This window comes from Anser cygnoides, chromosome 22 (assembly GCF_040182565.1).
Source record: "Anser cygnoides isolate HZ-2024a breed goose chromosome 22, Taihu_goose_T2T_genome, whole genome shotgun sequence".
Classification (NCBI taxonomy): domain Eukaryota; kingdom Metazoa; phylum Chordata; class Aves; order Anseriformes; family Anatidae; genus Anser; species Anser cygnoides.
The window spans coordinates 5,480,238-5,499,426 of NC_089894.1; the positions used below are offsets into that span (position 1 = coordinate 5,480,238).

A 19,189-nucleotide genomic window follows, 5' to 3' on the forward strand; every position below is an offset into this window, starting at 1 on the left:
GTCCTCTCCAGGAGTGGGGTAGGGATCACCCAGCTCAACAGACCATTTACCCAGACACCAGATGGAGTTGTATCGAGTCAATTTAACAATTTCTGCGGTTTCCCACTGTAGCTTGACAACGCTGTGTGACGTGGGAGAGCTCAGCTTGCACAAGGCAGCTGCATTCCCTGATCAAATGTTCCCTTGATCAAATGGTCTGGCTTTCCTTCCTAGAAAAGAACTAAATAGTGATGTCATGTTACCTTAACCACACAAAGCATTCTTGGGGCTGTCGAATTCTCTGCAGTGAAGTAAACTCAACCAAAGGATGTGTTTTGACCCGTTCTCCTTCTATTAGAAAGGTAAAGTGAAAGAGGCTGCCCAGCGCTACCAGTACGCTCTCAAGAAGTTCCCCAGGGAAGGGTTTGGAGAAGACCTGAAAACCTTCCGTGAGCTGAAGGTGTCGCTCCTTCTCAACCTCTCCCGATGTCGAAGGAAAATGAATGTAAGTCTCCCCGCTCTCCATGGCCTTATGAGCAAGCTGCCAGCTTCCTGCCTGTGCATAAAGACATGTCCATCCTGTAATTGTGCTTTGACCTCTGAGATCTCTCCTCTGGGTAACCTGCTTGTCCTTCGTAGTGCGCTGACATTTTATAATTCAAAAGAAGTAATGATTTAATATGCATTTCTGATGATTAAAAATTCATTGCTATGTTTATAGCTTTTTGAATTTTTTATTACTCCCTTTTGATGATTATGTGAATTGGGGGTGGAGGCATTTTCCAGATTTCTAGGGCAGTGGTGAGGGAGGAGCCAGGAGATGTGCTCCTTTGAATACTAATTAATTTAAAATGAAGGAGCATATGCTTAGGGGGCTAGCACTTCCCCAGGGCAGTGACTCATCCAGAAACACCCCCACATCCTCCCTCTCTTCCCAGAACTGCCATATCACTGTCACTCTCCCTGCTCCAAACTAGCAGCATCTAGCAACAAACTTCTGCAGCATGTCTGTTCTTCCAGCAGACAAGTGCCACCTCCCCCTTGCTCTCCGTTCAGCAACTTTCACCTCTATAACTTTAAAGTCTCCGTAGGCTCAAAAAAGTGAAATCTTCCGCCAAGGCTATGAGCCAGCAATGATTACACTGGAAGGGAGGATGGGATTTTGTGACACGTTCCTTTTTTTTTAAGCTATGAAGGAGACAGATGAAAAGCAATGGAAATAAAATCTTAACACTGGTGAACAAACAGCACAGTTTTCAGAAAAAGTGTGAATCTTTTCCTTAAACAAGCCAACTCCCTGCTAAGTCTGTACTTTAAGGACAAGATTCCCAGCTTACTGTTAACAGGGGAATCCCAGGTTTTGTGATAGGGAATCTCAGGGGGCTGTAGTTGCTTCTGCATTTTTTGCACCTATAAGCTAGACCGTAAAGGTACCTACCACTTGACTACGTTTAGTTATTAGTGTCTCTTCAGTAACTGCTACTGAAGATACAAACAGAAGTATTTGCCTACAGACCAGACTTACAAATTTTCCCCTGTAGATTCAGAAGCAAAAAACTTCTTACTGAAGACTTTTACATATCCAAAACAAATTTCTACTAAACAGCAAAGTGGCAGGTTATGGCATGTGCCTCAGAATTTGACAAAATCACCCAGGACGAGGCACGGTGCTGTTCTGTGGCCTTTTGTGCTTTGGAGGCGTCACCTGGCCCTCCTCCATCTCCCGGTGGGAGTCCAAGCGGAGGCAGTGCCAGGTAGCTCCCACCCCCGTAGCACCCAGGGAGCTGCAGGCAGCGCAGTCCTCACTGCAATTCATTTCTTCCTACAGCAGACACCGCAGTTTGCTCAGATGAATCACGCCGTGAGCAGTTCCAGGCAGGGTATCCAGATAGCAAACTCCAGCACAGGCACCTTAGGGGAGATTAAACCTCACTCGGGGTTTCGCTGGGTTATGGATGACCTTACTTCTTCCTGCACTTCTGCTCGGTGCAGGCCAAGTGGCCATGGTGCGCTCACAAACTCCACTTCTAGCCTGGTGGAGTTTGCTTACTAAGTTTGTGAATGAATAAGGAATATTTTTAGGTTCTTTAGCCCTGAGCAGTTCTGGTAGAGAGCCCAAGTCAAGCAGTCCAAAGCTGTGAGTATTTGGATGGGAAATGAAAACCCCTCCACTGGGAGATCTCCTTTGCAGGTGCTCAGCTGAGCTCAGCAGTATGTGTAGCATTCGGGACGAGGGCAAGGGAGGACAGCTGGCATGGTTTGAACCATAGCCGCTGGCCTGACCTCATGGCACTGCCACTCGACAGCACCCAAAGCAGTCTCCCAAGGCAATCTCCATCCCATGCTGTCACCCTCTTCCTCCCCACTCCAAACAAATCTCCCAAGTGTAGGGGAGAGGCAAGGGAACCGTGAAATGGGTGGCAGAGGTAGGAGACCTTTGCCAGGCAAGTCCTGTTTGTAGCTACCAAGGTATCGATAGTCTCATGTAGAGTTTTATTCAGCCCCTCTGAAGTATGTCAGTGTTGCAGAGTGGGAAGCAGAGGGCGTGGGAAAGGTTTCCTATTGCTTTTGACTGTGGAAAAAAATCCTTCATGAGATTACATTCCAGCCTCTGCAAGACCAGATGTTTCCTCAAGACTGGAGGTTGTTGGACAGGGATTGCATGCACTTGTTGGGGACACAATCAATGAGAACGGAGCCAGTGGCACACTGGCCTCTGGTGGGTGCTGACAGCATCTGGCATTACGGAGAGAGCTTTGAGTCTTTGGGCATGCCATCATAGCACTCTGATCGTAAATGACGTGGAATCCGTGTGAAACATTTCAGTACCATCAAGTTTTCCAAGTTAACGTGCAAAAAAAAAAGTCCACATTAAGTTTGTTTTCTTCCCAGATTGTATATATTTTTATTTCTCTATCTGTCCAATTACTTATCTCCACACCTATTGTAATGACAGGATTTTGGAATGGCGGAGGAATTTGCCACTAAAGCACTGGAGCTGAAACCGAAATCTTACGAAGCTTACTATGCAAGAGCAAGGGCCAAGCGCAGCAGCAGGTGAGGACAGCGAGACAAGTGAGAGGGGCTGGGCTCTTCAAGCCTGGCCGCACCGGTGTGGGCATTCACCATGCAACTCTGTGCAAGTGTCCCCATGTGAAGAAGTGTCAAAGAAACGTTCATTAATAAGATTACAAAACTCCAAAGTAATACCCTCCCTCGTTCGGTAATTTCTGCAGACAGCTGAATGTGAATGTTTCTGAACTGTTCATCCTAGGTGAACTTTGTCTGAACACCTTACTGCACTGGAAACCTTTACACCTAGCGTGGGTTTTCATTTAAAAATACCCTTTGGTTCAACCACAACTTGGACTCGAAGCAAAATACGATTCATGGAACCACTGTGGCCTGTGCTGTGCCAGAGGGCAGACTGTTAATCACAGTGATTTCTTCTGGCCTTCAAATCTATGAATCTCTCTGTCCTACAGCACACGTTGGAAGGCAGTGCTGATGACTAGCTGTGCAGTGCCTGTGCAGGTCATGCCAGCCACTGTGCTTCCAGCCATAGTTTGGGCTCAGAGCACTGCAGGCAGCTCCTGGGGCGATGCAGCACCGGCATTTCTCTGCAGCTCAGATGGAGCCAAGGGGGTGCCCTCGTTCACTGCCCCGAAAGCTAGAAATAGGAGATTTTATTCATTTCAAAACTGATCAATGCCATTCCTAAATGGGCAGGAGGGCTTGGAGTCCTGCCCTCGAGGGCTGGGCATGCTGTCATTGCACGAGTCCCGGTTTTAAACGGGACTCTTTGCACGGCAGTGCAGAGAGTCGCCAGCAGCCGGAGGTTTGTGAAGCCCACCTGTGTACACACGGCAGCCCAGCGGGCAAGGCCACGATTTGATCTTCCATGCTGGAGCCAACACGTGTAACGGGGCTGCTGGCTGACTTGAGGCCGTGCTGCCAGGTCCACCGGGTCTTGGTGTGGGAGGTGAAGCCGTGACCTTGTGTTCTGCAGAGAAGCCCTGCTGGCTGAGCTGCGCTGACCTCATGCCTTTCCTTTAATGGTTTTCCTCTCCATTGTTTCCAAATTGCTTTAAGGAAGCGTAAAAACTGGGTCGCTTTCCAGATGATATCAGCCTCCACACATACAAGCGGCCTTTTCTCCCCAGGTCTCTCCACCAGAAACCGTTATCACTTTGGCCTTTCTTATTTATTTCCCTGTTTGTGCACAGCAGCACCGCTGAGGTCAGCGCAGTCGGGGGAACGTGGCTTTTCCTTCTTGCCCAGGGTTTTGAATGGGTTCTGCAAAAGCTTGAGCTGGTGTTGGGAGGTGCTGGGGAGTTTTTCTTTGTGACAGAGCAGCAAAGCAGGGTGTCTGCACGTTCAGCCCAAGGCAGGGGATCATCCCCCAGATCACGCTCACCTACAAACAGATGGTTTTGCTCAGAAGCGAACAGCGTCCCTGTAAACGACAACCCCCTTCCCCGAATCCCCACCTTCCTTTACTCCTCACAGGCTAGCCTTGCCATTGCAAAGCCGGCCCAGGGGGGCTTGCAGGCTTGCTAACATTGCTCGGCTCCTTTGTTCTGAAGAAGTTAGCCAAATCCCTTGCAAAATTGCAGAGACAGCCTTGCCTAAAGTGCTGACCCACGGGAACCCTGGCTCTTGGAGCCAGCCGTGACGCTGTGTGGTCTTGGCGGCAGTCACAAGCTAAATTTTCACTGCCGTAAGCAGTTGCAACAAAAGCTGCACTTGTTTACAGCGACGGTGAGCTGGTCTGCTAGTTCCTGGTGTGCTGGTTTCCCCTTCGCTAACACAAGGGCAGAGCTCACGGTGGTGCTGTGAGGAGTAATTGATAAGCCTGTATCATGCACTACACAGGACAGGCATTTTTGCTAGTCTGAGTTGTGCCATCTCAGAACTGTATTCCCCTTTTCCCCCAGAATGGCTGGCAGTATTTTCCTTCTGTTTGGCTAAAATAAATCCAAGGGAGGCATGTAAGGCAGAGTTGCAGAGAGGCAGCCAGCTGTAGCGGTCGCACCCGTCTCCCTCAGTAAAACAGACAAGCCACTTAACCCTCAGTAGCCTCCGAGAACGGCTCTGTTCAAATCCAGAGTAATTTCAGTTCTCATTTCTGTCCCTTTGTCAAGCAGGCAGTTTTCAGCAGCCCTGGAGGACCTGAACGAGGCCATCAAGCTGTGTCCAAACAACCGTGAGATCCAGCGGCTGCTGATGCGGGTGGAAGAGGAGTGCAGGCAGGTGCAGCAGCAGCAGCAGCAGCAGCAGCAGCCGCCGCTCCCGGTGGAGCCCGAACCCGAAGCCCAGCACGAAGAGCTGTATTCCGTGCAGGATATCTTTGAGGAGGAATACCTTGAGCAAGATGTCGAAAATGTTTCCATTGGCCTGCAGACAGAGTCCAGGCCAAACCAAGGGCTGCCCATCATCCAGAGCCCACCGCCGTCCCCTGCTCACAGGGACTCCGCCTATATTTCTGGCTCGCCTCTTGGCTCTCATCAGGTCTTTGATTTCAGGTCCAATAGCTCCGTGGGCTCGCCGACCAGGCAAGGGTACCAGTCCACATCTCCTGCTCTGTCTCCGACACACCAAAACTCCCATTACAGACCTAGTCCTCCGCACACTTCTCCTGCGCACCAGGGCTCCTCTTACCGCTTCAGCCCACCTCCAGCTGGAAGCCAAGGGAAAGAATATCAAAGCCCACCACCTTCTCCTCTCCGCAGAGGCCCTCAGTACCGTGCCAGCCCCCCTGCAGAAAGCATGAGCGTCTATAGGTCCCAGTCCGGTTCCCCAGTCCGTTATCAGCAAGAACCTAGCGGCGTCAGCCAGCTCCCCGGTCGGCCAAAGTCTCCCTTGTCCAAAATGACCCAGCGATCCTTCCAGATGCCCCAGCTGCCCGTGGCGGTGCCGCAGCAGGGCCTGAGGCTGCAGCCAGCGAAGGCCCAGATTGTCCGGAGCAACCAGCCCAGCTCTGCCGTGCATTCGAGTACTGTAATTCCGACCGGTGCTTACAGCCAGGTGGCCCACTCGATGGCCAGCAAATACCAGTCGGCGTCGGGGGAGATGGGGGTTAGTCAGAGCAGGTTGGTCTACCAGGGCTCCATCGGGGGGATCGTGGGTGACAGCAGACCCGTGCAGCACGTTCAGGCCAGTCTCAGCGCGGGAGCCATCTGTCAGCACGGAGGCCTGGCTAAAGAAGATCTTCCCCAGAGGCCGTCCTCGGCTTACAGGGGGGGTATGAGATACAGCCAGACGCCCCAGATTGGGCGAAGTCAGTCCGCTTCCTACTACCCGGTGTGTCACTCGAAGCTTGACCTGGAGCGGACCTCCATTCCCGCCAGCCAGCTTGGCTCTCCGGACGTGTCTCACCTCATTAGAAGGCCCATTACGGTTAACCCCAGTGAAATAAAGCCTCACCCGCCGACTCCGAGGCCGCTGCTTCATTCCCAAAGCGTTGGCCTCCGCTTCTCTCCTTCCAGCAATAGCATTTCATCCACCTCCAACCTGACTCCCAACTTCCGCCCATCTGCTTCGATCCAGCAAATGGAGATCCCTCTCAAGCCAGCCTATGACAGGTCGTGCGATGAACTTTCTCCGGTCTCTCCCACACAGGGGGGCTACCCCAGCGAGCCAGCACGTTCCCGGACCACACCGTTCATGGGAATCATAGATAAAACTGCTCGGACTCAGCAGTACCCCCACCTCCATCAGCAGAACCGGACCTGGGCTGTGTCATCTGTGGATACTGTAATTAGTCCTACGTCTCCTGGCAATCTCCCCCAGCCAGAATCATTTAGCCCACCCTCGTCGATCAGCAACATTGCCTTTTATAACAAAACCAACAATGCACAGAATGGCCATTTGCTAGAGGAAGACTATTACAGCCCCCATGGGATGCTGGCCAATGGGTCCCGGGGAGACCTCCTGGAGAGAGTCACCCAAGCCTCCTCGTACCCCGACGTCAAGGTGGCAAGGACACTGCCTGTAGCGCAGGCCTACCAGGACAACCTGTACAGGCAGCTCTCCAGGGACTCCAGGCAAGGGCAGACGTCCCCAATCAAACCAAAGAGACCATTTGTGGAGTCTAATGTGTAAAAGACGCTTGTTGGAGTAAGACCCTTATGTTTTCAGCACACACTTCCAAGCTTGATTTCCATGCATATTATTATTACTATTATTTTTGTTTCTCTTTGGTAGCTACATGATCAAGTTTCTCCGGTACTTTCTGTGTGGTGGTCAAACAGCCATGCACGTGCTCCAGCCCTTCTGTTACCCAGCTGACTGTGAAGCCAACATCAGCCAAGCCAGTATCATTTGCCCAATTCCAGCTAAGTTCCCTCAGTTTTCAGCTGTCAACCAGGATATTTTAGTACGTGGTGTGGGGTAGTCCAGAAATATCCCCTACGCAGTGGGAGGTAACCAGCTCTTTTTCAAGAGACAATCGCGTTTCAATTTAAATTGGTTTCTTTTGTCTCAATGAGCTCTTACACAATTCTGATGAAAATTCCTAGTGGGAACAGAGCAGGGATCCCAGGAGCCTTTTCAGAGGCCGCGTCCGCAGGTCCCCGTGCCAGCCGGGTCGTTTCTCTGCCCGTTTGTCTCTTTGCCGACGAAGAGCGAATGACCCGCGCAGAGCAGGGCGTCGTTTGCTCTGACGCGAGGTAGCTATGCACAGTCACCATCCTGCTTCACCCGGTTTGTAGAATTTTAATCGGCATTGTATTTGTTATTTCACCGCATAATCTGCCCGAAGGGGTGGGGATCACGAGATGCTTTGCCATTTTGCAGTTTACCTTCCAGGTGCCCCGACGTTGATTTGCTCTGGGGGCATTTTACAGGTTTGCAGAGATTAAAGCTGGCCCTTTGTATGTGTTTTGAGCAGCCAAGGGAATTGGCTAGAAGCCTCTTGTGGACTGGGATTGCAACAACTTCGTCACACCAGTAGCAGATGACTGCACCCCACACATACGACACTGCATTTTCACCAGGACAGTTTTAATGTTGGGGTTTCCGTTTGGTTTTGGTGTTTTTGTGGGGTTTTGGTTTGTTTGGTTTTAGTTTGGGGGAATTTTTTGGCTCGCGAGGAAAAAAAAAATTGACTAGGAAATCCTGTTCAAGGAGGAAAACTGCAGTTTATTTTACTGTTTTGATGGGATGCGTAACATGGCATCGTGGCTCCCGAGACGGGAAGGGTCCGAGGAGGTAACGGTGGCCAAGTCCTTCGGCAGCATCGCTTCCTCTCCGCGTGCTCCTGCTCCGGGACACCGTGCCGGAGGGGGGCTGCGCCCCTCTAAGGGAAATGCTGCTTCCTTAGAGCTGCAGGATCCGTTCCCAAAATCCTGGAAAGCGATTGCCCTGTTCCATACCTGCAAGTGGTACAGAGGATGTTTTGCTCCTTAAGGACCTGTAGTTGAAGGAGAGATATTTGTAATTTATTTATGCACTCTGTTTCAGGACATTTGGGGGGTTTGGCTGGTTTTCTCTTATTTTTTTTAAATCAAATGCAAATCACGTCAAGACAGCGTGAAAAGCAGGGGACACTTCCAAAAACCTTTTTACTGAATTTTTGAGTTATTCTCTGGAATTTGGGGGGGGCTGGAGGGACGCTTCATTTACTGCTGGTTGTTTTGTAATCTGCCTTTTTCAGTTACCAAGGGCGAACGGTCAGACGAGCTGGGGGGAGAGCGATAAACGTGTAGCTTGTTTTAAAGCGAAAATAGTGCCTGTTGCCCAATGCTGAATCTCACCCATATCAACTCCTAACAGCAAAAGGGATTTGGTGCTGAGCAGGAAGAGCGAGCGACATCTTTCGGTGTTTCCAAAGGGCTATGCGAATCCAGCCGTAGATTGAAAAATTCCTTGAACCAAACCGCAGAGCCCAGCCTCAGCTGGTGTAGACGAGCGACGCCGATTTACACCAGCTGATGACGTGGCTCGAAGCTCTAAGCAAACCCTGGCTGTGGTCGGGCTGTCCTGCGCATGGATCAGCACATCTCGTCGTTATCTCACCGCCTCATTTGCTCAGACCAACCCGGGACGCGCGTACCTTGGGATGATGGGGGCTTGTGTCTCATAGACACGTTGCGAGTATTCAGGGGGGTTTTCCTCTTCAGGCTTTGGAGATGCTTGCGCTGTTTTGGCTATTTTGTATTTGTCCAAGCCAGTATTTGTATTGAGGTTGGCGTTTTCCTTCTCGAGTGCGGCTCGGCTCTGACCTTTGTTTTCTTACAGGGCTGTAGAGCAGGCTGTAGACTCGGAGACCCCTCGGGAGCGCGGGTCCCGTGGCCGTGCCACCGGTGCACGCCCTGCTGCTCTCCTTGGAAGGGGTGCGATGGTTTTTGTTCCTCTTTTGGAAGTGGTGTGTTCTGCTTTGCAAGGAATAACTGATTTCTTTCCCTCCGTGTACAGCACGCCTAGCTAGCTAGCAACATGCATCCGTGGGTCTGCAGCAGCATCAGTCGTTTTGCTCAAAGCCTCGCTGCCTCCGCTTTCCCAAAGAGTGAGTGGCTTTCTGCCTTGAGTTGCTTCTTTGCAAGGGAAAAGGAACCAAATTCAGCCCCGTTGCTATTTTGTACGGTGGAGTGAGACGTGCTACGGCTATAAGCCGGCGTTCTCAGCTGAGATGCCAACGGGACGGTCCGTGTTGAGGAGAGCGTTGTAAGAACTGCCTGTGCTTTGCTTTGCTATTCACTGCCATGTGGTTCCAGTACTGTACTCCCGAGATGTCCCCTAGCAGCACTTCTGTGTGTAACTTTGGGTTCGTGAAGGTGTTTTAAGGGAACAACGAAACAGCTCACACTTTTACCACTAACACCAAGATGAACGAATGCTGAAATACTGCAGCATGCAGGTTTTTTCACAAGACCACGTGTTACATTTTCACAGGATTCTTGCACTAATGGTTTACCATCTGTTCTCTCTGTAAATGGGTGCACTTTACTGTTTGAATTTGTTACTATGATAAATACTGGATATTTAAGCGTGAGTAGTGTCTTCATTAGAAAATAGCAAAACAACTCTTGTCTCTTAGTGTATTTTTCAAAAAAGAAAAAAAGAAAAAAGCAATGAATCATAACATTTATAGCACAAGAACTGACTCTTGTATATAAGCATCAACAGATGGAGTAATTTTTAAACACAAAATTATTTGCAGTGGTTTTAAAGCGCTTCCCCAGCAATTCTCTTAGGGACAGCTGAGGCGTGATTGCTGCTGTAGTCGCTGGGCGGGCGAGGAGCACACCTCTCCCTGGAAAAGCTGCTCCTTTCGCAGTCCCATGTGTCCTCAACGTCACGATTCGGGTTTGGCATGGACAAAAGCAGAGGTCATTTCATATTTGCAGTCGTGCGTGGTCCTGTTGTAAAGTGCCCTGATTTCACCCGACATCCCTTCGCTGTGTCATCTTAGACGTAGACCTTAAAGACACTGCGCTGTATCGGCCGTCCGTGCTATGCCTTTAGCCTCTTTGAATAATTAACATTTGGGACGCTGCTGCCAGTCGGTGCCTCCATCCCCTCCCCTGGCTGCCCTGGTGCCACCCGCGAGCCCCTGCCTTGGCAGCGAGTGGGACTCGTCGGGTACACCGAGCAAACCAGATTCTTGGTGATGCTGAAACCCTCCAGATTTGGTTCTTGGGGCGTATTCGGGAGGCGATGCTGGAGCAAACACCTGTATTTAGCCGCAGTACCCACCAGATGTCCCTCACACTCTGCACGCGGTTGCTCGGCACTGGATGTGCCGCAGAGCTGAAATATCTGCCGGCTCGGGGCATCGGTGTCTGCTGCATCGCGGTGTGGCTTCTCCGGTTCTGGTTTGTGTCCCAGGGGGAAAGATGCTCCTGTCCTGGAGGCAGGGAGCCCTGCTGGGTGGGGAGGTTGTGCTGCTCTCCGTACCAGCCAGCTTAGGAATGGCATTAAGGGCTTTGAAAATAGTCGAGAGATCATTATAAAGTGCTTGGAAAAGGAAAAATTTTCCAAAGATGAGGCCCTTGGAGGCTGTCTCCGAAGGTAAAGGCGCAGTGCAGCTGGTGCCACCGCCTCGGTGCTGCTGCTTTGATTCGATGCACGGGAGGGCGAAGGCTGCTGCTGGGCACCCGCGGTGCAGGGGCTTCATCCGAGCGCTGACCTTTGTGTTCTTCTTTAGCGTGGCTGTAAAGAAAACTGCTTATCTAGTGTAAACGTGTGTGTGCATATAACAAATACCTAAGCCATAGTTGGGTTAGGTCCTGAACCAGGGTGGCTATGAAATTTGCAGCGATTCAGTCCCCCCGTACCAAGGTTGTTCTCTATTCAGGGTTACCCAGAAGAAGTCTAGCTAAAACCGAAGTGCCAGCTCCGCCTTATCTCGAGAAACAAGCAAGCCAGCGTGCCTGCTCGTGCTCCACCTTCGTTGCAAAGGTGGGTCCTGGGTCATCTGTTGCAAGGTCTTTGGTGGTTGTACTTTGATTCGTCTTTGGGGGGGTTCCAGACGACTCCTCTGCTGGGATTAACAGTGTTTAAACAAGGGCTTAGGGTAAGAGCTATCGTCCCTGCTGCGGCACGGCACGGTGCGGTGCGGGGACCTCTGCAGATAAATGCCTTCGCTCCCTTCTGGTTGCTCGACGCGAAGTCTGGTGGGGTGCATTTGGACACAAGCACAATGGTGAAAGTCAATCTGCTTTTTTCAGATTTGCTTGGATAATTGCTGGATTTTCACTCAATCAAACTCTTTTTCTAATTCTAAACCACTAAGGGCTCAATTATTTAGCAAGATGCGTTCGTGTCCAACTCCTGACTGCAGCTGGATCTCACTGGGACTGTTACAGATCCACCCAAGAGAAAACAAAGCTAACACGATCGTCACCACTAAAGCGAACGGACACCAAACAGATCCGCCGTACCCTTCCCTCCTGCTAAGTTTCTAGCTGTCGCGGTACTGGGGAGTCAGCAGCCGGGTCCTGTCCGCCACCATTGCGTCCTGGTCTCTGTAATCCCGCAAGCTTTGCAAGAAAGACTTTGTCCCTTCTGGGTGACGCTCTCTGGGGAGGCAGGTAGGCTCCGGGTGGTCCCCCCCGGAGGTTTAGCACGCGGGGGCTCCTTCGGTTGGGTGGGGAAGCCTCAGGCCCAGGAAATTCGCTCGCTTCACCTTTGCCTTGCCGTGTGCACTGATTCGCCAGACACCATTAGCAAGCCGAGAGCAGCGCCGTGTGCGTTACGTCCATTTTGTCGCTGCACCGCTAACCCAGAGACTCGTGTGGACTCTTCCAGCACCGCAGGTGTCATTCCTGTCCGGCGTTTTCTTTCCCATAGTGTTGCATTCAGCGTTTTGTCTCTGTTCTGTCTTCACTTCCAAGAGGATCTGAGTTGGTACAAACATGTACAGTACACACACTTTGTGATTTGTACAATTCCCTGGTTGCCATCCTTGAAGACACTTGCTGGGAAGATCTTTAAGACACTTAATTTTCCTTTAGCTTTTCTATAATTCTGATGTAAAGGACTTTCTCTGTACAGTATATTATTCAATGCATGTTCTGTTCTCTCTACTGATATATTGAACACCACACAGTTGTGATATTGTGCAGTGGGGAGAGCAACCCCTGCCGACAGCGGAGGCCTTCGCCTCTCATGTATAAGGAAAGAAGAAAACATATTTTTTCCTTTGCTGTATTTGCTTGAGCAGAGTTTTCTTGTCTGTACATGTGAGCTGTGAGATAGATGTGAAAAGTTCAAAAGAATGCATTTCCCCCCCCGCCCCAATGTATACAGATTGTAATCTGTACAATGAAAACTGTATGTATGAAAAAAAAAATGTACTTATTTATAAATGGTTAACACTTGGAAGCTGCCTGCGGACTGGTGTTTTTCCCACCCTGCTGCCCGAAATGTCTCAGCCTCGCGGCTCCTGGGGGGCAGAGGGGCTGATCCAACACCCCAGGTACCCGAAATGATGAGCACAGATGGGAGCCGGGCAGGGTTAGCTGCAAATATTTATTAGGTCAGGAGCATCCACTCTGCAGACAACACATTGCACAGGAAGGGAACACAAACCCATTAAAGTTGCACCGACGTTGCTCTGGGAACCTTTGGTGGCCTCAGCCCCGGCACGTGGCCACGCTGGAGGGGTGCGGGCTGAAAACAAGTAGAAAATCTTCGTGATCGGCACCGTCCGATCCGTTTGGCGTAAAGAAATGGGGATGGGTTTTGGGCTATGGAGCTTCACGGCAGGGAAATGCAGGCTGTGAGCCTGAGGTCACCAGGGCAGAGCCTGGGGACCCCGTGTGCAGCGGCACCTCCGTCCCCACGCGGGTCAGGGGATGCTCGGGGTGCACGGGGGGGGTCCCCGGGAGCTGCACGGAGCCCCGAGCAAAGGCTCTGCTCACCGGCACCGGGCACGAAGATGGGGGGGGGCGCAGGGACATCCGACACCCACCCCTGCTGGGGACGGGGGAAGCCGGGGCTGTCACTGGCTGCCGCCGGGGCTCTCGCCCTCTGTGAGGGTCTTGAAGTCCATGGAGAGGGCCAGCTCCTCGGCCAGCGGCGGGCGCTTCCACTCGTCCCGCGTCAGCACGTAGCCCACCACCAGCCCGAAGGCCACCAGCAGCAGCCCCACGGTGTTGGCCAGGACACCCTCGGGCACGAATTGGCTGTAGGAGTCCCTGTGGGCATGGAGAGGGATGCTCAAGCCTTGGGGCGTGGGTGGCCTGGCCCTGCCCTGGCTGGGAGCCCTTCCGTCCTCATCCTCGTCCTCCTGGAGGAAGGTGGGGTGGCCCCAAAGCTGAGCACGGGCACCGGGAAATGTCCCCTGCCCCCAAATCTGAGCAAGGAGTGAGGCTGCTGCTTGCTTTGGGTGATAGCAAGAAGGGGGGGCACAGTCCTACGGACCCGGCCATGGGCAGCCCAGAGCCCCCCCACCAGCTGAGCTCCCCCGGCCACAGGGAGGGGGCTCCTGGGGGGCGCCCCGTGGCCGTGTCCCCACAGTGCTGGGGCAAGGGGGGACCCCAGCCTGCAGCCCGATGGGCAGTGGGCTTTCAGGGGACAGGGACATCCCCGTGTCCTCCAACCAAGCTTCCCAGGGGGTTCTGCAAACACCTGGCAGCAGAGAGGCGGCAGCGCTTGCTGCGTTCCCCACCAGGAGCAAAGAAGAAGCTGAGCAGTATGCGGCCCCCGTTCAGCATCATCTGGAAGTGACTCAGCAGCAGCAGAACTGAAACCCTCGGGGGGGATCAGAGCCACAGAACCTCAGCCCGGGCAGGGGCCAGGCCCTGCCCTGCGGGGCTGGGGCTGGAGCAGCATTTTGGGGGGGGGCTGGGGGCTATTAACACCCCCCCCCCACCACAAGTCGTTCACCCACCTGATGTTGAAGAGCAGCATCTCGGTGATGCCCAGCAAGCAGGTGGCGATGGAGAGGGCAAAGAGGGCGATGCCGAAGAAGATGTGCTGGGGCTTGTAGCGGCTGCGCAGCGAGAAGGACGCGCCGGGGGCCAGGAAAAAACCGCACCCCAGGAGCCACTACGGGGTGCAGGGGTGTCAGGGGGTGCTGGGGGCCCTGTCCCTGTCCCCCCCCCCAGGGGTGCTGGGGCTCCCCATCCCTCACCTGCACAAGGTAGAGCACGAAGGCGGCCATCCCGCACCAGCTGTGCAGGCTGTACATGTCGGCGATGCCCTTGGCGCGGTGGGACTCGAAGACCGCGACAATGCCTGCGGAAAGGAGCCCGTTACACCGCCGGGGCCAGATCCGCCCCCCCCCCCCCCCCCAATCACCCCCAGCCCCAGCACCCACCCACGAGGGCGATCACCAGCGCCAGGCCGTGGAGCAGAGTGTGCAGCGTCTTGGTGGAGCGCTTGGCTTCGTTCCTGAACACCCGGTAGACCAGAAGAGCTGATGGGGAGAGGGTGGGTGAGTGCTGGGGCAGCACCTGGGGGTCCCCCCAACCTCGCTGGGACACCCCCCATCTCCCTGGGGTGCTGCACACGGGTGTGGGGCTGGCCAGAGCGTCTCCCCAACTTCATTTACCACCACTCTGCCCCCTTCACCCCCCATCCCTGTGGGGGGGGGCTGCACCTCAGGGGGCTTTGAAGGCTGCCGGAGGATGGGGATGGCCGAGCGCCCTCCCCGCGGCCCCCGCTCACCATCACCTTGGAGGAAAACCATGCCCAGCACCATGCAGAGCGGGTGGACGTTGAACTGCAGCTGGCCCTGCCAGGCCACACCACCCCGGTAGCGGCCCAGCCACGCTCCCGTGGCCGCCAGCAGCGTCAGGCCCAGCAGCTGCGACACGGCCACGTATGCCGAGAGCCCGGCGGGGCTGGCGGACGGCGGAGCCCCGTCCATGCCGGCCTGTGGGGACAGAGAGGGAAGGCAGCGAAGCCACGGGCCGGTGGCCGCGGTGCCCACCCTGGTGGCTGTGGTGCCCACCCCGCAGCAGCAGCACCCACCCGGCCCTCACCTGCCACGGGGCCCCCGACGCTTCCTGGTGCCGCTGCGTCACCTGCGCCCGGGGGTGGCTCCCGGCTGCCGCGGCACGCCCGGCCCTGAGCTGCTGGCTCCTGTCCCCTCCTGCTGCCCTCCCGGCCTTCAGACCCTGTCCCTGCTCTCCTGTCCCCTCCCTGTGCTCCCAGCCCTGCTTCTGCCCCAGCCCCCCCGGCCCTGCACAGCTGCTCCTGCCCCCAGCGTCCCTGTGCTCATGCCCCATCTGTTCTGCCCCCCCTTTCTCCTGCCCCAGCCACCCAACTGCACTGTCCCTCCCATCCCATCCCCACCCCTACATCCCCATCCCCCTCACCCCCATCCCATCCCTCCATCCCCCTCTATAACCCCATCTTATATCCCCATCCTTCCCCCCATCTCCCCATCCCCATCACATCCTCCCCCCCATCCCCATCCCCATCCCCATCCTTCCCCCATCTCCCCATCCCTCCCACCATCCTTCCCCCCCCCATCCCCATCTCCCCATCTCCCCATCTATCCCCCCATCTCCATCATTCCCCTTATCTCTCCATCCCCATCCTTTTCCCCCATCCCCATCTTCCCATCCCCATCCTTCCCCCTATCTCCCCCCCATCTCCCCATCTCCCCATCCCCCCATCTCCCCATCCCCGTCCTTCCCCCCCATCCCTCCATCCCCATCCTCCCCCCCATCCCCATCTCCCCATCCCCATCCTTCCCCCATCTCCCCACCCTCCATCCCCATCACAGCACCCTCCCAAACCCCTATTACAGAAAAGCAGCACAGGGACCAGCGATGCTGCTCAGGGCCCCACAGGCCCCCAAAGCGGCGGCCCTTGGGGACAGGAGGCTGAGCAAGCCCCAGTGTCAGTGGACACCACAGATCTGCCCCCCCCCCAGGCCCCCATGACCCACCTGCACCCTCTTTGTCTTGGGTTATCCCACGGGGATCTGAGCCGCTTCCACCAGCACGGCCACCGCTCCTGCTGCCCGTCCGTGGGGGCCACCAAGTCGCAGCCCCAGGGCCACCTCTGTCCCCGTCCCCGCTGCCACTGCCTCTGGGGGCCGGGCTGCGACACAGAGCACTGCCAGGACCGGGGGCGCAGGGGGGGACGGGGGGGGGGACGGGGATGCATTAAGACAACGCACACACTTTATTCCCAGCCACCTTTATTGGATCAGCCGGCTAAGTGGGTTAGGGGAATTGGTTTATCCCATTAGGTTTCACTGCAAATGTCGCCTGCCCGCGTCCAGCCCCAGCGCCCGGGGCCACCGAGGCTCTGGGGGACGCGCCAGGGAGCAGGGCAGGGTGGGGGGACCACAGGAGGCAGGGCCCCCTCCCTGTCACACAGTGGGACCCCAAAATCCCCACCGCTGCCGGTGGCACCCTTGGGGCCCCGTCCTGCCCCGTTTGGCCTCGAGGCTGGCGGAAGAGCACCCACGTCCCAGGGCGCAGCCTCGAGCGCCAGCTTCGAACATCGGGGTGCTGCTGGCGTGCTGCAAGGGGACAGCCCCGTCCCCAGCCACCCAGGGACCAGCAGCGGCCCCTTAGCCCCCAAAATGACCTGTCCTCAGCCCCCAAAACAACCCCGAGCATCAGCAGAGCCAGAGGTGAGCAGACACCACCCCTGACCTCCCCCCCCGCCGAAGCAACAGGTCAGTGGCACGGCAGGTAACCCCCCCCCAAAAAATGCTGCCCCCTCCCTGTGTCCTCCCCCCTGCGATGGGGACCTGCCTGTCCCCGTGCCACAGGGTCCCCTTGCAGCCACCCAGGGCAGCCCCCAATCCTCCCCCAAAGCCCCCTTATTCGGGGGGGGGGGTGTCTTTGCTTAACCCCCCCCATGTCGTACTGGGGGGGGGGGGAGACATCACACAGCCCAGCAGCCCCTCACTGTTGCCTCTGGCTGAGGTCCCCCCAAAATCCCTGTTTGGGGCGGGGTCCCCACAACAGTTTCATGCAGGGGAGGGATGAGTGATGCTTTGGGGAAGGTTTTTTTTTTTTTTGGGGGGGGGAGACACCCAATCTCCACGGCACAGCCCCCACCCCTGTGCCCCCCCCCCCCCCCCCAAGCCCTACCTGCAGGTGCCGGATGCTGCCAGGCCCAGCGGTGACAGCGGCTGAGCGAGGGACAAGGCCAGCACCGCGTTGGCAAGGCAACGGAGCGATGGCAAGGCGAGGGGGGGCTGCCCCCCCCCAGCATGGCTGCAGAAGGAGGGTGCCGTGGCACCGCCGGCGGGCTGGGGAGGCTGCAGGAACTGGGGGGTTGGGGGGGGGCTGCAAAATGGCGGGGACGGTCCCCAAGGCTCTGAGTCAGAGCCAGGGTGTGTGGTGGCTGCGTGCCCACCCCCTCCGCGAGCTGTGCCAGGGCCTGTTCCCCCCCCCATTGCTCCTCAGGTGATGCAGCCACCCCTGGGGAGCCCCCAAATGACCCCCCCAAAAATTCTGGGATCCCCCCCCCCCAACAACCTGGCGTCAGCCCCCACCCAGCCCAGGCCCCCACCCCAGCTTTACGACCGTCGTTTTTTTACAGATTCACAGATTCACAGATTTCTCTAGGTTGGAAGAGACCTCAAGATCATCGAGTCCAACCTCCGACCTAACACTAAGTACTCCACTAAACCATATCCCTAAGCTCTACATCTAAACGTCTTTTAAAGACCTCCAGGGATGGTGACTCCACCACCTCCCTGGGCAGCCCGTTCCAATGCTTAATAATTCGAGCAGCACTAACGAGGGGCTTGATGTAATTAACTCCCGCTCATCGCTTGCACCCACAGCAGCAGCATCAGGGGGATGTTTAAGGGCTTGTGTGGGGCCCTCGGCAGGGCTTTGGGTGATGGCTGGGGGGGGGGACGTGTCCCCGACCCCCCCCTCCCCGCTCCCCCGGGAGCCCCTCGGGCACAAGTGGCCGCATCCTGCGGTCCCCCTGGGACACCCCCGGGAGAGAAAAGCCCTGGGAGGGGAGAGGCAGTGGGGTGGGGGGGGGGCATCCCAAAACTCCCCCCAGCCCCATTTTTGTGCGGGGTGTGCGCGTGTCACACGGTGCCACTAGGTGTCACCAGGAGCCCGCGGTGCGCAGCGCCCTGGGACCTGGAGCCGCTGCTGAGACCTGGAGCACCCCTGGGAGCTGGAGCACCCCGGGGGCATGGCGCAGCCCTAGGACATGGAGCACCCTGCAGCACCCTCAGATCTGGAGCACCCTGGAGCACCTCAAGACGTGGAACACCCATGGGAGCCAGAGCACCCTGGGCCCTGCAGTAGCTGGTGGGACCCAGAGCACCTCGGGAGCCAGAGCACCCTGGGCCCTGGAGCACCCCCCTGGAGCACCCCTGGGAGCTGGAGCACCCCTGGGAGCTGGAGCACCTACCTGGGGCATGCCGGGTCCTGGAGCAGCCGGTGGGACCCGGCCCTGCAGCTCAGGGACAGGGCTGTCCCACACAAGCCCCTTCCCTCAGAAAGGGTCTGGGGGCTCCCGCAGGGCTGCTCCTACCCACCCGGCCTGCAAAGACCCCTCCCCAGAGCCCCCCAGCTCCACAGCAGCCTCCCCCTAGCATTGGGCACTCATCCACCTGGGGCGGTGCCAGCCCCCATCACCACCAAGCGAAATCCCCGTCCCTGGTGGAAACCCAGCACCCCGAGAGCCAAGTCCGGTCCCTGCAGCACAGCAGAGCCCCAGGTGCAGGAGCCCCAAACCCTCATCCCTGCAGAAATGCAGCCGGGGAGCTGCTGCGACCTGAGACCAGGCGCTATCACAGCCAAATTCCTGCCGATAGAAT

The 19,189-nt window shown here is 56.0% G+C and overlaps 2 protein-coding genes across 31 annotated transcripts in view; one reads left to right on the top strand and one right to left on the bottom strand.

Moving 5' to 3' along the window:
• The window catches only part of TANC2 (tetratricopeptide repeat, ankyrin repeat and coiled-coil containing 2), a 282,626-nt gene extending 269,819 nt beyond the window's left edge, over positions 1-12,807 (top strand). For 23 of the 27 annotated variants that reach the window (XM_048046466.2, XM_048046465.2, XM_066981484.1 and 20 more), the window contains 3 exons: positions 338-484; positions 2,936-3,036; positions 5,124-12,807. In XM_048046466.2, the coding sequence (XP_047902423.1) occupies positions 338-484; positions 2,936-3,036; positions 5,124-7,083 (2,208 nt within the window). In that variant the 3' untranslated portion in view covers positions 7,084-12,807. The remainder of the gene's footprint in view (positions 1-337; positions 485-2,935; positions 3,037-5,123) is intronic. The other 4 variants (XM_066981481.1, XM_066981483.1, XM_066981490.1 and 1 more) reach the window with 1 other exon arrangement.
• A 133-nt stretch (positions 12,808-12,940) lies between these two features.
• CYB561 (cytochrome b561) lies at positions 12,941-17,635 on the bottom strand. Of its 4 annotated transcripts, none has more exons than XM_066981502.1 (7): positions 17,490-17,635; positions 16,328-16,482; positions 15,097-15,304; positions 14,747-14,845; positions 14,561-14,664; positions 14,318-14,475; positions 12,941-13,622 (listed from the first exon to the last, which is right to left on the bottom strand). In XM_066981502.1, the coding sequence occupies exons 3-7, from the start codon at positions 15,296-15,298 to the stop codon at positions 13,427-13,429; spliced, it is 759 nt and encodes a 252-aa protein (XP_066837603.1). In that variant the 5' UTR covers positions 15,299-15,304; positions 16,328-16,482; positions 17,490-17,635; the 3' UTR covers positions 12,941-13,426. The 4 variants fall into 4 exon arrangements, with proteins under 4 accessions (XP_066837603.1, XP_066837602.1, XP_047902443.1 ...); XM_066981501.1 differs by having other exon boundaries at positions 16,328-16,497; positions 17,490-17,600; XM_048046486.2 differs by lacking the exons at positions 16,328-16,482; positions 17,490-17,635 and adding an exon at positions 15,414-15,554 and having other exon boundaries at positions 15,103-15,304.
• Positions 17,636-19,189: the final 1,554 nt, after the last annotated feature.

Excerpts from the sequence above, each read along its gene's own strand:
- CYB561 (XM_066981502.1), bottom strand. The coding sequence starts at position 15,298 with ATGGACGGGGCTCCGCCGTCCGCCAGCCCCGCCGGGCTCTCGGCATAC. Across the intron at positions 14,846-15,096 it reads GGTTTTCCTCCAAGGTGATG|CTCTTCTGGTCTACCGGGTG; the intron begins GTGAGCGGGGGC and ends TCTCCCCATCAG. Across the intron at positions 13,623-14,317 it reads ATGCTGCTCTTCAACATCAG|GGACTCCTACAGCCAATTCG; the intron begins GTGGGTGAACGA and ends CCATGCCCACAG.